Raw genomic sequence first — 22,891 nt, 5'->3', positions numbered from 1 at the left:
AATGACATCCTAATTAAGCAGCTGAGGCTCAATGCTGTATATTAATACCTATTCTTATTTATTCAACAGTTCTTTCTGGTCCTCGAATCTGATTGGCTGAGAGGGGTGCCATATTCTACAGATTTTTTGTGCCACATAATTTTTAGGAAGAATAAATTCTGTATATCTAACAAGGTTAAGGAGATTCTTCTTCATAAAATTTATCCTGTTAATTTATCTATTTCTAAATATTCTGATATCGATGAGTCTTGCTCGTTTTGTGGCTTTGTTGAGGAAACAGCTGCCCATTTGTTTTTTGATTGTGGTGTTACCAACAAATTATGGGTTGACTTAAGCTCATATATTTTTAGCCTTACAAATGTGACCCATACCTTTGACCTCAAAGATGTTATTTTTTATTATGAAAATCCAAAACAATTATCTGTTAACTTTAATATGCTGTTAACTTTCTTATACTGAATGCAAATTTTTTCATTCATAAGCAAAAATGGTCTTTTTCCCTTTTTCTTGCTGATCTTGATTCTGTTGCTTCTTCTCTTAGACTTATAAATAACAAAAAGAGCGCCACATTTTTGTTGCATTATGACAGTTTTTCTAAAAAGATGTAACTTATTTTTATACTTTTCTTTTCTGTATGGATTACACCATGATTTGATGTAAGCAAATGCAAAATATTATTTTTGTATATATTTTTTCTTATGATTGTTCCTTGTAGACATGTATCAGTCTGTAACTTCCCTGTTCTTGTATGTGTTGTACAAGTTTTTGCAAAAAAAAAAAAAAAAAAAAACAGTTTTTAGGCAAGAATGTACTTGTTTAGACCACAAATATGTGGTTTAATAATAAAGATAAAGTCTGGAAATTTGTTTCAATGTTTTCAGAGAGCTCCAGGGCGGTTTAGTCTCTTTAACTTGCAAAGAGCAGCCTCACCTCAGACAAAATGTCTGGAACTTGCATTAAATTAATGAATAAATAAATAGTAATTGCCTTACTTACTCAGTTGATTGATTACATTGATAATTGATAATTGCAAACATTACAAAACAAGATTTCTTGGTAACACTTTATAATAACCAGATAATAACAACACACCATCCCGGTTACCCTAGCAACTGCATAGCAACACCCATAGCAACCACCCTGAGCATTCAAATGGTTTATCAATCATTTACCAACACTTTTCTAAATTATCTCCTGAACCACTTACAACTAACTAACCGGTTTGTAAATAATGTATGTCACGGTTCATGCATCTGCCGTGTTCTCAGGTCTTGTGATCATGTGTCTGTCAGTGTTGTTTATTATGCCATGTGCTCTGTCTCGTCTCCTGTGTGTTTCTGATCTTGGCTTTTGATTTTGTTATTTAGTCTTCTGTTTGTGCCGTGTTGGCCTTTGGTTTTGTTTATTTTGTTATTATCATTAAAGAAATACTTACCTGCATTTGGACCCAGACCTCATCCTCTCCCCAAACGTGACAGAATGCAGACATCAAGCAGGAGTGAGAAATGAGAGTTCTTATACAAAAGTCCAAATGGTGAACAGCTGTGAGTGAATCAGTGTTAACGACAAGGACAGGTGAATGCTATTAGAAGTGCAGTGTGAATAGCGACCTCAGGAGGCTGAGGGAAACCCCACAGCCCCGATCATGACAGTACCCCCTCCCTACGGAACGGCTTCCAGACGTTCCCAAAGTCTGGAGGGAGGAGGTACGGAGGAAGGCAAGTCAGGGGGAGGGATGGCGGGCCAGGGCCGTGCAGCGGAGTCACGCGAGCAGGCCTTGTCACCAGCGGAGCCTCAGCGGACGCCGCCGCGTTAGGCACGGAGTGAGTCACCGGCGCATCAGGAACAGCGAGAGCGGTCACCACCGCGTCAGGCACAGAGTGAGCGGTCACCACCGCATCAGGAACAGCGAGAGCGGTCACCGCCGCATCGGGAACAGCGAGAGCGGTCACCGCCGCATCGGGAACAGAGCGCGCAGCCGCCTCCGTGTCAGGAACAGAGCGCTCAGCCGCCTCCGTGTCAGGAACAGAGTGCGCAGCCCCCTTCGCATCAGGAACAGCGAGAGCGGTCACCGCCACATCTGGAACAGCGAGAGCGGTCACCGCCGCATCTGGAACAGAGCGCGCAGCCGCCTCCGTGTCAGGAACAGAGCGCTCAGCCGCCTCCGTGTCAGGAACAGAGCGCTCAGCCGCCTCCGTGTCAGGAACAGAGCGCTCAGCCGCCTCCGTGTCAGGAACAGAGCGCTCGGCCGCCTCCGTGTCAGGAACAGAGCGCTCATCCTCGGACGACAAGATGCATCCCTGCGCGTTTTATTCTCATCGTATGTCGCAAGCTGAGTCAAATTATGATATTGGTAACAGAGAGCTGTTGGCGGTCAAACTGGCATTGGAAGAATGGCGTCACTGGTTGGAAGGGTCAGGGGTACCTTTCATAGTTTGGACCGATCATAAGAATCTGGAATATATCAGAACAGCTAAAAGACTGAACTCTAGGCAGGCTAGGTGGGCACTTTTTTTCGGACGTTTTGACTTCACCATTTCGTACCGCCCGGGTTCCAAAAACGTTAAACCCGATTCTTTGTCACGTATTTTTGACCGTTCCGATCGCCCGTCCACTCCCGAGGGTATTTTTCCCGAGACACTTATTGTCTCTGCCCTCAATTGGGAGGTCGAATCGAAGGTTAAGACAGCCTTACTTGGGGTAACGCCTCCGGCCGGTTGCCCACCTAACCGTTTGTTTGTGCCAGAAGGTCTACGGTCCGAAGTTATCCAGTGGGGACATGGTTCCAATGTGGCGTGTCATCCAGGGGTAAGTCGAACCTTACATTTGGTAAAACAAAGATTTTGGTGGCCACTTATGGCTCGTGATGTTCGCAGTTTTGTTTTGGCTTGTTCAGTTTGTGCCATTGGTAAGACTTCTAACAGACCTCCTGATGGGCTCCTACAACCGCTGCCAATCCCTTCGAGACCCTGGTCCCACATCGCTCTAGATTTTGTTACCGCCCTCCCACCCTCCCAGGGTAACACGGTAGTTTTGACCGTGGTGGACCGATTCTCGAAGGCGGTTCATTTCATTCCCTTGCCCAAATTACCTTCAGCCAAGGAGACAGCGTTGGCAGTCGTGGACCACGTCTTCCGGTTACATGGCCTCCCGACAGACGTGGTCTCCGACAGAGGACCCCAGTTTGTGTCCAAATTTTGGCGAGAGTTTTGTAAATTACTGGGGGCCACTGTTAGTCTCTCTTCGGGGTTCCATCCTCAAAGCAATGGGCAAACTGAAAGAGCCAACCAAGACTTGGAGAGAGCGTTACGATGTATGGTCACTAGAAATCCTTCCTCCTGGAGCCAACAGCTGTCGATGGTGGAGTACGCCCACAATTCGTTACCAGTATCATCCACGGGCCTATCCCCATTTGAATGTAGTATAGGTTACCAGCCACCAATTTTTCCCAGTCTGGAATCCGAAGTCGCGGTCTCCTCCGCTCACGCCTTCGTCCAGAGGTGCCGTCGCACCTGGACTAGAGCCCGTGAGACTCTAGTCCGGGTGGGAGCGCGCACCAAGGCCAAAGCCGATCGCCACCGGTCTAGGCCTCCCGTATACGTCGTCGGTTCCAAAGTGTGGCTTTCTACTAAGGACATTCCTCTCCGATCCGTTTCGAATAAACTTGCTCCCAAATTTATTGGCCCGTTTTCTGTCACCAAGATCATTAGTCCGGTGGCAGTCCGCCTCAACCTCCCTCCAGTGTACAGGAGGATTCATCCCGTGTTCCATGTTTCCAAAATTAAACCCGTTTTTTTTGCACGCATTAATCCGCCAGTCCCGGTTCCCCCACCGCCGCGACTCGTAGATGGGGAACCAACCTATTCGGTCAATCGCATTCTGGACTCTAGGCGGAGGGGACGCGGATTTCAGTACTTGGTGGACTGGGAAGGTTACGGTCCGGAGGAGAGAAGTTGGGTACCTGCCAGGGACATACTGGATCACTCCCTTATTGATGACTTCAATCAACAGGTACAGGAGTCTGGGAACGTCAGGGGACGTTCCTAGGGGAGGGGGTACTGTCACGGTTCATGCATCTGCCGTGTTCTCAGGTCTTGTGATCATGTGTCTGTCAGTGTTGTTTATTATGCCATGTGCTCTGTCTCGTCTCCTGTGTGTTTCTGATCTTGGCTTTTGATTTTGTTATTTAGTCTTCTGTTTGTGCCGTGTTGGCCTTTGGTTTTGTTTATTTTGTTATTATCATTAAAGAAATACTTACCTGCATTTGGACCCAGACCTCATCCTCTCCCCAAACGTGACAATGTAATGCTTAATTTAGAAATGATTAACTAATCCTTAATAAAGTATGAAAATACAATTAAGCATATTATACAGATGCTTATAAAACAAGAATAGAGCATTTATAGCTGTATTTATAAACTGCTTACAAATGTCTATTAATGTAGGAATAATGCTTTATAAATGATTAATTAACTATTTACCAATGCTTAACTAATGACTCATAGTGTGTAGTTATTATAAAGTGTTTTCTAAAATGTTTAAATATGCAAAATGAGCTTTAGTTAATGAAATATGCACTAATTTGCATACATTTCAAGTACAAAAATCTAAACACTGGATGAAGTCAGTTTCAAAATTCTTGTTTATTTACCATTATATACCATTTTGGGGAATAAAATGTTGTATAAATTCAAGCAAATTTTATCTGAACAAATCCCTCTGTAAAAACCTTCAGGATATAGACAGGAATGAAAATGTAAAATTTGGTGTGTGTAAGTGCTACTGAAGTGGAGATTTATGGAGAAAATACTCATTTTGAGAAAACGGCCTTCAAAAATCTGTATTGTAATTGAAATCTATTGACACAAATAGATAAAGAGCTATAAAAGAAACACTTAACAGTGTCTTTTGGATGTTTTCCTTCCACTAGTCTGAAAAAACAACTTGACAGGTGCATGAAAACAGTGTTTTTGCCTGGAGTGAAATGTTATTATGTGACATTTTATAAAATAAGAACACTTCAGTTTTGAGACGAATTAAATAACTGCTGATCAAATAGTAAACTGAACTGACAAAGGTGAGCTTGTAACACACTATAAAATTTTAGTGTATTTTAATTAAGTGTCATTTAGGCACTCAACTTCTTATTTCTTTTTCAAGCTGTATATTTTCTATATGCTTTCTGGCTCTCTGGTTTCTTCAAATACAACAAAATATCAACACATTTCAAGCTAACATATCTCAAGATGAATAATCACCATCTTTATTTTAATTTGAAGGGCTTTGATAACTTATTTGTGAAAACATAATGTTAAACATTCAGACATACGCTGATGGAAATAACAGGTTTGCTGGAGCAGCCGCATGCTTGAACAACTGCTTCAGTAAAGCATGTGAGTATAAAGTGGAAAAGGACGCTCATGTCACGATCCAGGCGGGGTTGAGGAGTGGAAAATGATGAGGAGAACCGGAGTAAATGAAAACGTAAATGGTTTATTAAATAAAACACTGAAACTAACATAAACAAACAAAAACCGGGAGCATAAGAAGCACATGAAACCAGGCAAACAGCAGTAACAGAAATCATTGACGGACAAATGGGGAGTGAACACACAGACTCTTAAATACACTGAAACATGGGCGTGGTCACAAACAAGCTAACAAGATAACGAGGGGGAAATACAAATATGGGCATAGAAGGAACCAAAAGGACTAAACCAACAGGGGGAGAACAAGGACTAAACCAAAAGAACTAGAAACATAGGGGGAAAACACTTGGGAAACAGAACAGAACAGGACAAGACATAGACAAAATCCTGACAGCTCAAGGATGCACTGATTCTTTTAACAGTTTATTTATGAGTTTAATGGAAAATCTAGGAACAAACAATTGCTGGAACAAATGTATAATAATATTTCAAATTATAATATTTTCCAGGTGGATGTAACAATCGCCCACTGAAGGCAAGTTTAAAGAAAGTGCAGTTTATTTACACAAGACATAAACAACATTAACTGGACTAGACTAGACTGGACGTGGCCTGTGGTTTTTCTAATGATGTTGAAGAGCTCTGTTAGCTGGTTCAGGTGTGTTTGATTAGGGTTGGAGCTGAACTCTGCAGGACAGTGGGTTTACATGTCTATAGTTTGTTTTTCGATGCATCGCTTCGACACTAGGTCTTCAACCCTGTTCCTTGAGATAATTATAATTATTTTGAATCATTAATCATTGATTCATGATTCAAAACAATTATTATTCCTTTAAAGGGCGGCCAAAAAATGTTAATGTTATCAATTGACCATATGCACGGATCACTTCCTTGTTTTAGACAAGCCAGCTCAGTCATTTCCGGAGTGTACTTTGCTCAATTTCTATATAATCCATTCACAATTGAAGAAAAGTTGTGTTTGTCGTGAGTAAATCAGCTAAATATGCGTGAGTCATTGCTGTGATTGACAGTAATAACATCTGACAAGCTGATGTTAAAAAACAACAGTGCATTAAATTCAGAGTAACCAACTACAGCAGTAAGAAGTGTTGGTTAAATATAGACTATATTTAATAGCTTTTACAGTTCAAGATAAAGCTTAAACGAGTTATTAAATTATATCAAATATTTCAAATTCATATTGATTCATATTGAGTGCATTATTTAACTTATTTAATTTGTAGCCTTATAGGCTGTTTGTGTCTGAGCTTATTTATTTATTTTACTGCAGTTTATTATACTAGTAATTTTATAATAAATCGAAAAGCAGGGCATCTTGAAAAAATCTAGGGAGTTGAAATGGCAGCTGCAGCCATTGATTGATCCTCTGCTGCCATCTTCTGGTCATATGGGTCATTTCATGTCATTTTTATCTTAAAAAGATGTTTTCTGTGAAAAGATGTTTTCTTTATGAATGAAAAGTGAATCTTTGAAGTGAATTTTATTGCACAGCTGTAGAGTTGAAAAATAATAAAAGCTTTAAAATATTTACAAGATTTTCAAAATGTGTTCATGACTTTGAAGGCATGTTACTGATTATCAAGAATACCATTAAAGATCCTTGAAGAGCAGTATCGCTAGCTAACGTTAGCCTAAACATGTTATGATAGTGTTTAGCTGTTAGCATTTAAATGTACAACTATGCAGATACTCTCCTGGATGTTCTGAAGAACGCTCTGTGCATATGGGCAACTGTGCTGTCAAGGGAAATGTAATGTTTGCAGGGATATTGTTCTGCCACTAGATGGCAGTTGTAGAAAAAGTGAAAAATGAGGGAGTAAAAAACAGAGAGAATATACAGTACAGTGCAAACATCTCTGACTGTGTTTAAGTTCCTTAATGAAGGCATACTCGTTGGGGCTGCTCGATATGACAAAAAGTAATCAAACAGGTCAGCTATACAGTAAAACCAAATAAAATTAAGTCTGTCTAAAAGCACATTATACAGTCTACTATAATTATAATCATATGTGACCCTGGACAACAAAACCAGTCATAATGGCCTTTTTTTTTTTTTTTATTGAGATGTATACATGATTTATAATTAAGCTTTCCACTGATGTATGGTTTGTTAGGATAGGACAATATTTGGCCGAGATACAACTATTTGAAAATCTGGAATCTGAGGGTGAAAAAAATTTAAATAGTGAGAAAATCGCCTTTAAAGTTGTCCAAATTAAGTTCTTAACAATGCATATTACTAATCAAAAATTAAGTTTTGATATATTTACGGTAGGAAATTTACAAAATATCTTCATGGAACATGATCTTTGCTTAATATCCTAATGATTTTTAGCATAAAAGAAAAATAAGATAATTTTGACCCATACAGTGTATGTTTGGCTATTGCTACAATTATTCCCGTGCTACTAAAGATTGGTTTTGTGGTCCGGGGTCACATATTGGCTAGTTGCATAAAATTAAATATCAAACCAGCCCTTTTCTTTGGCTATGTATTCACTATTTGATTTCTTTCTCCTGTTATTCATTCATTCAGTTTCTGAGAGATAATTTGGAATGTAAAGTGATTTTGTCTAGAATTTTATTCATTTTATGGTTGTTAAAAAGAGCAGGTGTGTGTGTGTGTGTGTGTGTGTGTGTGTTTTAATATGTCATACACATATTGTCAGTAAAGAATCTGCTTAAATAAAAATGCATATAAGATATAGAATTCCAGGTTGTTGAGTACTTTTGGGGCAGAATGTATGATGGGTTACTTATAATGAATGCAATACTTATAATTTTATGCACCAAAAATAAAGGAAAAATTAAACAGAGTTTCATTTTTGTGTAATGTAATAATATTAGAGGCAGTTTTATTTGCACACATGTAGATTTATTTAAGTTGCTACAAGTTTTGAGCTATATATAAAAATGACGTACTTAAAGCAGCTAAAGAAAAGAAATGCCTTAACCTCTCTACAATTAAAACAATTAATACAAAACACTGGAGGAATATATATTGGGGACAAAAAGTATAAGAACAATTAGAAGTAATAGATATTAAAAAGTAAGTTATTTTCAGACTTCAATACACCCTCAAAAATAAAACTATTTGAAAATGAAGTATTTAAAAATACATTTCATAACTATCTTAAATGGCCAAGTCTACCTAAAATGAAGGATATTCAGTTTAGAATTATTAACAATGTTTATCCGGATGCTGAAATTTTACTAAAATTTTACTATTTATTTTTTTCTTGTCCAGTCACATCTACAGCTGGCTAAATATTGATATTAGTACTGATATTCCATCATTTAATTTGTTTCAGGTGTTGGCTTACGCAGATGGTTTTTCGAAAAAGATGTCATTGATGGTAAAACATCATTGTTAAAGTGGGTAAATATTATATACATAAAAGTGGGTGGAATGACAGTAAACCCTCTATAAATTGTTTTAGAAATCAATGTAAAAATACATAAATCTTTAAAACACTTAACCAAAGATAATCAACCTCTTGGTGAATTGTATAAAACCATGTATCAGTCTCTCTTTCCTTTTAAGAATGGTAAGATTTTGTATATTTATTTATTTATTTTGTTTAAATGTTTAAAAAAAAGTATTTTATTGTTTGTTGTTTATTGTGTGTAGCTAGATTTAAATATACACATGGGTATTTATGTATGACTGGGAATTTAATTAATGGGAAAGTGTGTATTTTTCATATGCATATTTGTTGAGTTTGTAAATTGATATTGTTCAATGAACAATAATAAAAAAAAAACCTCTACAATTACTTGCAATAAATTGATTAAGTTTCTTTTGTTTACAGCGCCATCTAGCCCTGTCCTCCGAGTCACGTGAATGCCGCTTGCGCAAGACATCGCGAGACAGCGGCAGTCAGTCACGTGCTTTTGGTCATCATCAACTGTGATATAAACATCGATGGGGAGTTTAATCAGGTATGTCGTCTTCATCCTAACATTAACTACATTTACAGCTATCGACTGTTTCTGACTCTTCTGTCGTGTTTAGTGAAGCGCTAGTGTCGTGTTGCTAACTTTAGCAGAGGAACATCAGGAGCGCTCTTCATGTCTTTATTTGCCATCTGAGATCTGACAAAGACTTTATCGGGAAGTGACAAACAAAACTAAATCTTACAAAGACACAGTGACTATCTGCCCTCGGAATTTATTTGGACACTTAAGACACAAAAACACACGACTGTCTTTGCGTTGTGATGAAGATCAAACGAAGTAGCATGTAGCATGAGCGATAGCAAACATTTCACAAGGGTTTCACATTAGAAAACAAAACGAAGGTAATGATTTTTGGCTCTGTGTGGATGTAAACATTACTGGAATATGTTATGATGAAGATGATGAAGACCTGTGAACCTAAAGGAAAGTGATCATAAACATCCTAAAGACCCGTCACACCAAAAACTGAACAGTTAAAATGTCTCTGGTAACGTTAGTTAGTTCTAGGAGAATCATTTATTTTCTAGTGTCTTGTTTTATATGGTATCATGGTACAAAACTGAGCTGTATACATCAAATGAAATCTCAATAAATAAGCTTTCTATTGATGTATGGTTTGTTAGGATAGGACAATATTTGGTCGAGATACATCTATTTGAAAATCTGGAATCTGAGGGTGCAAAAAAAAAAAATCAAAATACTGAGAAAATCACTTTTAAAGTTGTCCAAATTAAGTTCTTATTAATGCATATTACTAATCAAAAATTACATTTGGATAGATTTCTAGTAGGAATTTTACAAAAAAGCTTCATGGAACATGATCTTTACTTAATTTCCTAATGATTTTTGGCATAAAAGAAAAATCAATAATTTTGACCCATACAATGTATTTTTGGCCATTGCTACAAATATACCCCAGCGACTTAAGACTGGTTTTGTGCTCCAGGGTCACATTTAGGAACACATTATTTAATCCAGAAACTTCATCCACTTTGTGTGCACAAATGCTGAGTCAGAGTGAAAGAGTTGGTTTGACAAAGTGCTGATGTGTGTTGTGGTCTTGTTACAGTTGTTGAGGATCGGCGCAGTACAGTGATTTACCGTGGTTAAGTCAAGTTGAGCAGGGAAATGTCCAGCACAGCCATGAAGAAGAAGGTGAGTTTAACCACACTGTGATACAGCACTGACTGTTGATGTGCTTCACCCTTGTGTTATACAGCAGTTCACACTCACACAAAGACACTATAAACCTATGATCAATGGGCTTAGACTGTCTACACTCGATGTGAGCAGCCCAGATTATTTTCTAAAGAAAGATAGACATATATAGTAATGAAAGACAAAATATTAAATGGCATGGATGAATGTTTACTGAGTAATCCACTATCTTGTAGAGAGGGGTCGAAATGGCAATGTTCACCTGAGATTCAGAGTCGAGTTACAGGGGGTAAAAATGACTTTCAGAAAGATGGCAGCATCATAATGTTATTTTTTACACAGAGATTGATAGCTCTATTAGTAAAATCTGTTGACTTTAGCAATCTTTGTTGCATCATGTGCCAATGGTGACCATTCAAAAATGGGGAAACAGCACTCTTCAAGTTTTTCTCCAAAGTTTGCATGTCTGTAACTCAAGAAGTGTTAAAGATATCTTATTGACCTTTTAGACACTGGGTCTTAACAAGCCTTTTGTTTAGCATTTTTCATTTTTAAGGCTCTGTATGGTTCAGTTCCAAAGATATTGGAATTTCAATATGGCTCCAGGAGTAAATCATTAAATTGTACACATTTTCAGTGGCCAAAAACTAAATGTGGGTCAGTTTGAAAAAGTATAATACTTATTTTCTTTTATAGAGGAATGTCTAAAGAACAAATAATGTTGAAACTAGATATGTATCTGGTTTCCTTCTGTCAAGACAACTGCATTGAACATACCCGAGTGTCATAACTATTCTTTTTCCAAAGTTTGCATGCCTATAACTCAAGAACTATTAAAGATATTCTAGTTCTGAATGAACCTTTCTTTTGGAATCTTAATTTCCAAGGCCCTACATCGTTCATTTCCAGAGATATGGGGATCTCAATGAGGTCCAGATTGTTGAAATTACCCATTTTCAGTGGTTAAAAACCAAATGTGGGTCAGTTTGCAAAAATGTAATACTTAATTTCTTTTAAAGAGAAACGTCTGAAGAACAAATAATGTTGAAACTAGGCCCTACACCGTTCATTCCCAGAGATATGGGGATCTGAAAGGCGAGAATATTACCCATTTTCAGTGGTTAAAAACCAAATGTTGGTCACTTTGTATATAGCTGTTACTTATTTTATTTAAAGAACAAGGTCATTTTAACCCCCTGTAATATGACTCTGAATTTCAGGTAAAAAATGCCATTTTACCTCTCTCTACAAAATAGTGGATTACTCATTCATGACATTTAATATTTTGGCTTTCATCACTATACATGTTCATCTTTCTTCAGAAAAAATAGCAAAATCAAAAATCCGGGGAAGATTCTGAAATTTGGTTGATCTGACACAGAATAAAGTAGGAAACACTGACATAAACTGAATCCTACCTGTGTCACAGCATGTGATTTCTCTTATAAAACAGTTTCCCCCATAAAGTGCAAAAGCAAATCAGTCCAAAACAAATGTTGAAGGTTAGCTGATAGCAATTTTTTCAGAAAAGCAGTGTACTGAAGCCCCTCTTGTCTCATTAACAGTGTATCAGAGCATTATTTTTTTGTTGCCCTAATGTTCAGATTCCTGCTGTAGCATCATGAAGATAGTCCAGAAATGCCCCTCTGCTCTCTTTGCAGGTGCTGTTGATGGGTAAAAGTGGATCTGGAAAGACCAGTATGAGGTCGATCATATTTGCTAATTACATCGCCAGAGACACTCGCCGCCTTGGAGCCACAAGTATGACATTTTCAAGAAATAATGCACCATAAAATTCAACCTTATTTAATTCTGAACCTGAATGACACCTCAAGATACATCACACTCTTGATGTTGTGTGTCTTGTGATCAGAGCTTCATATTTGAATAAGCAAAACTAACTACAATTGAGATCTGAGGAGGGCAAGATCTTTCAAAAATGCTGATTGTTTTGCCCTAAGAAAATTCCTATTTTTACAATAATTTTCTGCATTTACATTTTACTTGATTGTTATGTTGTTTTTACTTAATACAATATGTGACCCTGGTTCACAAAACCAGTCATAAGGGTCAATATTTTGAAATTGAGAATTATACATCATCTGAAAACTGAATAAATAAGCTTTCTGTTGATTGGTTAGGATATGACAATATTTAGCTGAGATACAACTATTTGAAAATCGGGTCTGAGGGTATATTGAGAAAATCTCCTTTAAAGTTTTCAAAATGAAGTTCTTAGCATTGCATATTTCTAATCTATAAATATGTTTTGATATATTTATGGTAGGAAATTCACACAATATCTTTATGTAACATGATCTTACTTAATATCCTAATGAATAAAGAAAAGAAAAATAATTTTGACCCATACAATTGCTACAAATATGTGACCCTGGACCACAAAACTAGTCATAAGGTTAAATTTTACAAAACTGAGATATATACATCATATGAAAACTCAATAAATAAGCTTTCTATTGATGTATGGTTTGTTAGGATAGGACAATATTTGGCCGAGATACATCTATTTGAAAATCTGAAATCTGAGGGTGCAAAAAAATCAAAATACTGAGAATATTAAAAAGTTGTCCAAATTAAGTTCTTAACAATGCATATTACTAATCAAAAATTACATTTTGATATATTTACAGTAGGAAATTTACAAAAAATCTTCATGGAACATCATCTTTACTGAATTTCCTAATGATTTTTGGCATAAAAGAAAAATCTATAATTTTGACCCATACAATGTGTTTTTGGCTATTGCTACAAATATACCCCAGCGACTTAAGACTGGTTTTGTGCTCCAGGGTCACATATATCAACATAAATCAACTAATTTCAGTCAAAGGTTAAAATCAGCTGTATTTTGTCCCCATTTCAGTTGATGTGGAGCACTCTCATGTGCGGTTCCTGGGTAATCTGGTGCTGAACCTGTGGGACTGTGGAGGGTAAGTGTCTCCTGTGGGGATGTGTTTTGTTGGACGGCTTTTGGGAAGACATTTTTCTTTATTGATCTTTAAATGTGAATTGTACAGACAGGACACGTTCATGGAAAACTACTTCACGAGTCAGAGAGACAACATCTTTCGCAACGTGGAGGTGTTGATCTACGTGTTTGATGTGGAGAGCCGAGAGCTGGAGAAGGATATGCATTACTACCAGTCGTGTCTGGAAGCCATCCTGCAGAACTCACCTGACGCCAAGATCTTCTGCCTGGTGCACAAGATGGACCTGGTGCAGGAGGACCAGAGGGACCTGGTAAGATACGGCTGGGAATTTTCTCCTTTAAGGTCTTTTTTTGTATCTCAAGAGATCTCATGTCCAGGTCACATTTAAAGGAGAAGTTCACTTCCAGAACAAAGATTTACAGATAATTTACTCACCCCCTTGTCATCCAAGATGTCCATGTCTTTCATTCTTCAGTTGTAAAGAAGTTATGCTTTTTGAGGAAAGCATTTCAGGATGGTACCCCAAGTTTGAACTTCCAAAATGCAGTTTAAATGCAGCTTCAAAGGGCTCTAAATGATCCCAGCCGAGGAAGAAGGGACTTATCTAGTGAAATGAATGGTTATTTAAAAAAAGGTCAATTTATACACTTTTTATCCTCAAATGCTGATCTTGTCTAGCTCTGCGTAAACTCTGTTTATTCTAGTTCAAGACAATTATGGTATGTCAATACAGTTAGGGTATGTCAAAAAACTCCCATCTCATTCTCTCCTCCAACTTTAATATCTTTATACATTGCTGTTTTACCTTTTTTTTTGTGAAGGGTGATTGACCCTCCTTGCAAGCTCACTTTGTAACACTGGGTCTTTACTTCTGCAGCGATGTAGGACGATTTTAAAGTTGGAGGAGAAAATGAGATGGGAGTTTTTTGACATACTCTAACTGTCTTGATCCGGAGCACTGCAAAAAATGCTTTTCTAGCTTAGATTTTTTTGTCTTGTTTCCAGCCAAAATATCTAAAAATTCTTAAATCAAGAAGGGTTTTCTAGATGAGTAAAAATTATTGTCTTGTTTTCAGAAAAAAAGGTCAAAATTAAGTACATTTTTGCTTGAAACAAGCAAAATTATCTGCCAATGGGGTAAGAAAAATAATCTTGTTTTCTGTTTGAAATAAGATTTTTTTTTCTTTCCCCATTGGCAGATTTTTTGGCTTGTTCTAAGCAAAAACTCACTTAATTTTGAGTTGTTGAATTGTCGAGTTGTAGAAAACAAGAAAATAATTTTTACTTGTCTTGAAAGTCCTTCTTGATTTAAGAATTTTTTGATATTTTGGCTGGAATCAAGACAAAAAAATCTAAGCTAGAAAAGCATTTTTTGCAGTGAGCACACAGAGTTCAAGCAGACTGTGGCTGTATCCGAAATCGCCCCCTTTACCCTCAAATAGGGCACAAAAAGGGCACTATTTGAGGGGACAGCCATTTTAAGTGGTGTTTGAAACCATAGTGGACGTTCCCGAGTGCACTCGTTCAATCCCACAATGCACCGCAAAAATGAGTGTACAACCGATGTACGCTCAACAGCTAGAGATAACCCATAATGCACTGTGAGAGTCGCGCCGACTGAATTCCGGCGTCTCCCCAGACGATGGCGCCCGCAGCTGAATCATCCATCTGTTCGTTTTACACTGCACTCCTACACTGCGTAATACAGTGTACACAACACAGGTACAAATTCGTTGTAAATTGATTATTAAATTGTTTAACCAGGGTTTATACACAAATTCCCTGACATAGTTCAAGATAAATCCTTTAATCTTACTACTCGAACTGTGTTTTAAATTATTGTTAAACAGTAAGCAATATTATGCAAAAGCGGCAGTCCAGCGCTTAGTGTCCGAATTCACTCACTCGTTTTCATTCACTCCTTCAAGTGAACTGAATGAATGGACTAATGTAGGGAATAGTGAATAGGGTATAGGGGGCGATTTCAGATACAGCCCTAGACAAGATCAGCATTTGAGGTTAAAAAGTATAAAAATTGTCAATTTTTTTTATTTTATTTTATTTCTTTATAGAAAATAACCGATCGTTTTGCTAGATAAGACCCTTCTTCCTCGGCTGGAATCGTTTAGAGTCCTTTGAAGCTGCATTTAAACTGCATTTTTGAAGATCAAACTCAGGGCACCATAGAAGTCCACTATATGGAGAGAAATCCTGAAATGTTTTCCTCAAAAAACATTAAAAAAAAAAAAAAAAAACACGTATGACAAAGAGGACGAGTAAATTATCTGTACATTTTAGGGATGCACCGAATCCTTTTTGACCGGGTTCGGTTTCGGCCGAACCTTAGATTTATTTTCCACCGAAAACGAACCCTAGACTTGCACTACGACGTCACACGGCCGTTGATTACGTGAAGGTGTTTAGGCTACATAGGACCCGTTCGAATGTAGTAGGCTGTAAGAATCTGAAAATGGAACTCGTAAGCAAAAAAAGTTTTGTTTGGCAGTACTTTCAACCAAAAGAAGGCGATTCAAGTCGAGCTTTATGTTCAATTTGCAATGCCAATTTGTCTCGTGGTGGCAAGGACCCTAAGCAGTACACAACATATCGCCGATGTTAAAACATTTGCGTCTAAGGGGCCGTTCACATGTCGCGCCTAAAAAAAAATGCGTGGAAAACGCTAGGCGCGCCGCTTTCTTCCTTGTCAACAAAGCGCTCGGGCGCTTGCGCTCCGGAAGCGTCTGCCGTTTCTAAGCAACCATCAGCTGCGCTCTAGCTCCAAGCTGCGGAGCGCTTGCTGCATTCTGAAAAGTTGAGATGTTTTTATCTCGATGCGGCGCGGACGCGCCTGGAAAAACGAGCGCGTCGCACCGCGTCGCTTCCATTATGCGCGCGCAAGCCGCGCGTCTACATTTAAAATAACGAATTTGAGCGCGCAAAAGACGCTACATGTGAACGGCCCCTAAAACATCCAAAAGAATACGAGTTTTGCATGAAGGAATCTACAGACAGCAGCCAAAATGCAGCAACTTCAGGTACGGCAGCTGGACAGTCACAGCTAAAAACGTGTAATTAAGGATGCGAGTAGGATTCGGTATTCGGTTTCGGATTCCCGGAACCCAAAAATCTGGATTCGGTGCATCCCTAGTACATTTTAGTTTTGGAAGTGAACTTCTCCTTTAATCCTGAAAATCAATAAAATAAAAATAAGTTTTTTTTGGACCACAAAGATGTTTTCTGTTGTAATAAAAGTTTCCTTCTCATTCTCACTACTGAAATTATTTTGAAACAAATCTGTCTTCAAACTGGTAAAATACAATGAAATTGGCATTAACAATTAACACTGTTAATTAATATCTGTTAACCGCTTTGTGATTTAGATATTTAAAGAGCGTGAGGAGGACCTGAAAAGACTGTCTCGCCCGCTGGCCTGCACCTGCTTTAGAACGTCTATTTGGGACGAGACGCTGTATAAAGTAAGAACATGTTCATCTCTCTGCATAAACAGACAGTCAGAAGTGTAACTTGTGTCCTCTGTGTTGGTGTCTGCAGGCGTGGTCCAGTATCGTCTATCAGCTCATTCCTAACGTACAGCAGCTGGAGTGCAACCTACGCAACTTTGCTCAGATAATTGAGGCAGATGAAGTCTTACTTTTTGAAAGAGCTACTTTCCTGGTTTGTACCAAACTAAAACACAATTCTTACACACATGTAACTGCTTGTGGATATTCAGATTAATGCTGCACAATTTGGTCAAGACCTCATGTTGTGATTGTGTACGTTTGCTCAGTTTTGCATTGTCAAAATTAAATTCACTAAAAATCTAGTTTTATGTTTGTTACCTCTATAAAAAATAATTGTAAGGCCAAAACAATAGATGTAAAACCCCAAACTTATCTACCCTAGAAGCAGGATGTTCTTTGGATATGTAGGGAGCCAAGTTAGCAAGAGGAAACTGCAGATGCTACTAGCTTCAGTGAAAACAGGTTTACAAATCTAGTCAAATGCTGCATTACCGTTGCGTTCCCAAACACGCGCAATAAACGAGTCTCAGCATTCACTGTCAACTGAGCCGTTCTGAGACGCGGAAAACACCGGATCTCAAGCTGATCGGCTGAATGAAGTGCACGCTTTGCTTTGAAACTTGATGAAGGGATTAAGCCATATTGTGCTTTCAGTTTTAGTTGGTTTGACAGATACTGTGCCAAAGCATAATGGCTCAAAAAACTACTTTAAAGACCTTTTATGTTAGAATAAGAAGTTTAAATATATTTTAAAAACAACACTTTTTGCCCAGACCTATCGTTTCATATCGTCATTATATTGATAATATTGAGACTTTGCTATCGCAATACCACGATATAGATACAACTGTTACATCCCTATTAACAAGTGTTAATTAGTTGTAATTGTAGTCAGGTGATTAGCTTCAGAGGTACTGGGATCATTTGAGCAAAAATGACAGATATAATATTCTGGGGCCATCAAGAGGAAAGAGATTGCTAATGGATGCTCTCCTGTGTCTTGTCAGGTGATCTCTCATTATCAGTGTAAGGAGCAGCGTGATGCTCATCGCTTCGAGAAGATCAGTAACATCATCAAGCAGTTCAAGCTGAGCTGCAGGTCAGTCAGACTCCATTCATGAAGTTTGCAGCGCTGAGGAGTGTCATGGTAATTTTGACCTTTCTCTCTGTCCCACAGTAAACTGGCCGCCTCTTTCCAGAGCATGGAAGTGCGCAACTCTAACTTTGCTGCCTTTATCGACGTGTTCACGTCCAACACCTACGTCATGGTGATCATGTCAGACCCATCCATACGTAAGCGTCGGTCTCATCCCTCAGTGGTTTTGCCAATCCCACATGACAACAAACTGGAAAAAGAAAGCTTTCCTTTGTTTGATTTTTAGGCTGCAGGAATCATTATCAGGGAATATCGTAAAGACATGCACAGCTTTTTTATTGTGACATTTCCATAGCAATCCAATGATTACTCCACTTTTAGAATAAAAATTTCCTGATAATGTACTAACCCCCTTGTCATTCAAGATGTTCATGTTGTAAAGAAATTGTTCTTTGAGGAAAACGTTTCAGGATTTCTCTCCATATAGTTGACTTCTATGGTGCCCTGAGTTTGAACTTCCAAAATGCAGTTTAAATGCATTTTTTTTTAAAGATTTATGTTTGGCATTTTTTGCCTTTATTGAGATAGGACAGATCAGAAGTGACAGGAAACGAAGTGGGAGAAAGATGGGGGGCGGGATCGGGAAAGACACGTTGACTTCATAAACACTGGGTCGGTACTTCTGCAGCAATGTAGGATGATTTTGAAGACGAGATGAGCATTTGAGGTTAAAAAGTATATAAATTGTCAATTTGTTTCGCTAGATAAGACCATTCTTCATCGGCTGGGATTGTTTAGAGCTCTTTGAGGCTGCATTTAAACTGCATTTAGGAAGTTCAAACTCGGCGCACCATAGAAGTCCACTATATGGAGAGAAATCCTGAAATGTTTTCAGGAAAGACACAAACATCTTGGATGACAAGGGGGTGAGTACATTATCTGTAAATTTTTGTTCTGAAATGAACTAATCCTTTAAGCATTGTTATTTCTTGACAAAACTAGTGTCTTTGCCAAATATGATCTAAATTAGATTATTTCAGACTAGGGCTGCATGATAAATCGCATGCGATTGTCATGCGTATCTCATCAGTAAAGCCGGTTCTGTGATTAGTAGTAAATCTGATGAATAGCATTAGATTTTGAACGTGATATTGCGTAGCTTTTCAGTGATCTACGGCTCTGTATTTTAAATGCCGTGCCATCTGAACGCACGCGATGGAGATTTGGAGATGGAGACCCAAAAATGAAAATTGGCGTCATTTACTCAGCCTCATGTTGTGCCAAACCTGTTTGAGTTTCTTTCTTCTGCTAAACACAAAAGAAGACATTGTGAAAAATGTTGGTAACCAAACAATTGCTGGTAGCCAATGATTTCAATAATATGGAAAAAAAAAGTCTGAAGAAAGAAACTCACAGGTTTGCAACAGCATGAGGTTGAGTACTGTAGATGATAACACAATTTTTTGGGTGAACCACCATGAAAATAAATGTAATTGATTAATATGTAAAAAGATATACTGCCCTCCCAAATTTTGGAAACGCCCTAGAAAAGTTTGGACAATGTTAGCATGAATCCTTTTTTAATTTTTGATAATTTTACACTGACATCAAAATATTCATTACAATATCCACCATTAGCAGCTATTACAGCTCTGCATAATCTGGGCATCTGAGCTGTCAGTTTATTCAAACATTGACTTGTTATATTACTCCTAGCCTCCTGAAGGATTGTCCAATGATGATTCACACTGGTTGGACACTTCTTACGGATCCATTTCCTCCCATAGTAGCTCAGTTGGGTTGAGGTGGGGTGATTGGGGAAGCCATTCCATGACAGACATGATGCCAGCTGACTGTTTCCTCTCTTAATAGGATTTGCACAGCTTGGAAGTGTGCTTTGGGTCAATGATAAGGATTTATGCTGATATCGTTCAAAACCACACTTTGCCAGGGGTGTTTTTCCAAACTTTTGGAGGGCAGTGTATTTAATTTGTTGGTATAATGTTTCACTTATAAGGTAAATAACTGATTTACAGTCTTTGAAATCACAATAGCATACTGCAGAAAAAGTCAGTCTTAGTCATTCTTGCTATGCTGTGAGGGAATACCTGGGTCTGAATTCTTGTCTCTCTTTTGCTATAATATGCAGAAACTATCCTTTGTTGTGTTTGAAAACACTTCTAAATTGTTGTTCCTCCGTCTGCTCTCCAAATAACACTGAAGAAAAGCACATAGAAACACAAAGCAAACCCTCTTACTCTCTTCCAGCGTCTGCTGCCACCCTCATCAACATCAGGAACGCCAGGAGACATTTTGAGAAGCTGGAGCGCGTGGACGGGCCCAAGCACAGTCTGCACATGCGCATGCGCTAGACTCACAGCTTACAGTGTGTAAGGATCTCAACCAGACCTCGGTTTTTTTTTTTTTTTGTGATCTTCTGTTGATCACTGAATCGGTTTCACATTCGCTTGGCACAAAAGAGTAAAAAAATAAGTCTTTTAATCTTTGCATTCTTTCTGTTCCAAAGTCTACGAAATTTATAAAACAGTGTATGAAGTGAATACTTAAAACTCATCATACAGTGACTTACTAAAGAATACTGTGCATTTAACCTCTTAAGCTCTTTGGCATATTTTGGATTTTTGACTGATTTTTGGCATACCTGAATTTAAAACCCTACTCGCATATATTGGAGTAATTTGAAAAAAAGGTCTAATTTAACAGAAAATACCCTACATTTTGAGACATGAGTGGAATCATTTATATTCTTTATTGTATTTTTTCATCATTTTATGATAAACACAAATAAAAAAATCAAATTCCGATTTTTTTATTTTATTTGGTTTTTATTTGAAAGTCTGTTTTTTAATATCTGTTTGGCCCATCGTCCTGCAGAAAGCTTGATTTTATTTTACTAGGTGCCAGTAAATAGGAGATAAAATCATTTTCTTTTTAACATTTTGTTTTTTATAAGTTATTGAGGTAACACTTTACAATAAGGTTCATTAGTTAAACATTAGTTAATGTATTAACTAACATGAACTAACCATGACCAATACATTAGTTACTGTATTTACTAATCTTCATTAACGTTAGTTAACGGAAATACAGTTGTTCATTGTTTGTTCATGTTAGTTCACACTGCATTAACTAATGTTAACAAGATTTTAATAATGCATTAGTAAATGTTGAAATTAACATTAACAAAGATTAATAAATGCTGTATAAGTGCAGTTCATTATTAGTTCATGTTAACTAATGTGGTTAACTAATGTTAACTAATGAACCTTATTGTAAAGTGTTACCGTTATTGAGATTTATTTGAATGGAGGCAATATGTCCTCTAGGTGTCTCCTTTCGGCAAGATAAGGTATACCTGAATTCAAGAGTGTCCCATTCCCACATACATTGGGCTAAATGGATAAAAATGGTCTCATGGGTGGAATAATTCTTAATTATTAGTGTAGTTGTTCACAATCCATAGTTTCCCAACTGTGCATTGACCTGAAAGAACGTTGAGAAATTAAATGTGTAAATCCAAGAGTTTCTGTTTATGTCAACACATCAAGGTCTTTTTCTAGATTTGCAGGGTTGAAGATGAATTTGATTTTGTTTGCTGTCGATTTACTGAGCTCTTGATGTTTTTTTTCTCATGCTTAGACCTGCTGGGAGTAATCCAGAAGATTTCCTCCTGTCTTGCTGACTTCACTCGTATCCAGAGTTTCTGCTGAGAAGCTAAGTCACCTTATGTTAAAAGACAGTAACATGCTTGTTTTCCTCTCTGATGTTGCAAAGGAACAGTAGTTCTTAATCATAAACCACGGGTCGAGGGGTTGAGTGTTGTAATGACCCCTTAATTTCTGATTTTTGTGCCATACGGTGACTTACGGGTTACTGATAGTCAGCTAGATCATAAGTCAGCACTCTTTCTCTGTGTGTCTTTTTTATTAAGCATTATCAGCTTGCTGTACTGTTGAAAATGAGAGCAGAAATCTGTGTGACTAAAACTGCTCTTGCTAAATTAACAACTTAAGCTATACATTATTGTATTATAATAATTCTCAATAAATGCAGATTGTTCTGTAATGACTGTTTTTCTGTGCAACAAACTTCTCCCTTCACCTTTGCATCAAAGTCAAATAAGAAAGAAAAAACATTTGCCCTTAAGTGTGTTGTGGGAATTACTGTAAGTACATCAGCAGCTTGTGTCAGAACAGACTTAATGTCTAAAACAGATTTTGGTGGGTGAAAGTAAAAAGTTTTGGTATTGGAATAAATGTGCCTTAGCATATTTTCATTGTCTTAGAGAGTAACATTAATCCCCTCAAATTTTAAAAAAAATGTTTATTTTATTAAACATTGGTTACATAGGTAGTCATATTCAGTGGTCTCCACCTTATCATTGAGCACATCTCCAGTGGTGGGACATAAACTATGAAACTAGGTTCATATGGCTCATTCACACAGGTATTACATTAAGAAAAATTTAAAATAAAAATGATAATAATATCCCTAAAAGACAATAATTTGCACTCTGCATGAGGAATGGGTTTCCCTATGACTGTGCAATATAAAACACGTTTCAGTGTGTGAAGCCTTTAGATACGATCTTAAAACATTAATATATCTCTTAACTATGGAAGCCTGTTTCTGTCACCGAATAAAACATTTAAAAGGTAATTGCGACTTTTTAACCTTTTTATCGTAATCATGAGATATAAACTCACAATTGCAAAAGTCAGAATTGCAAGA

The 22,891-nt window shown here is 37.5% G+C and overlaps 1 protein-coding gene across 1 annotated transcript; it reads left to right on the top strand.

Annotated features, from left to right (window-relative positions):
• Nucleotides 1–9,322: 9,322 nt before the first annotated feature.
• rraga (Ras-related GTP binding A) lies at nucleotides 9,323–22,300 on the top strand. The gene is made up of 11 exons (XM_073820112.1): nucleotides 9,323–9,392; nucleotides 10,480–10,565; nucleotides 12,230–12,329; nucleotides 13,453–13,519; nucleotides 13,607–13,829; nucleotides 16,900–16,995; nucleotides 17,072–17,194; nucleotides 18,051–18,142; nucleotides 18,221–18,336; nucleotides 20,408–20,529; nucleotides 21,800–22,300. Exons 2-10 carry the CDS (start codon nucleotides 10,539–10,541, stop codon nucleotides 20,509–20,511), a joined length of 948 nt encoding a protein of 315 aa, XP_073676213.1. The 5' UTR covers nucleotides 9,323–9,392; nucleotides 10,480–10,538; the 3' UTR covers nucleotides 20,512–20,529; nucleotides 21,800–22,300.
• Nucleotides 22,301–22,891: the final 591 nt, after the last annotated feature.

Source organism: Garra rufa, chromosome 16 (genome assembly GCF_049309525.1).
Source record: "Garra rufa chromosome 16, GarRuf1.0, whole genome shotgun sequence".
Taxonomy (NCBI): domain Eukaryota; kingdom Metazoa; phylum Chordata; class Actinopteri; order Cypriniformes; family Cyprinidae; genus Garra; species Garra rufa.
The sequence above is the reverse complement of the archived record's forward strand: the minus strand, read 5'-3'. Positions and strand labels throughout refer to the sequence as shown.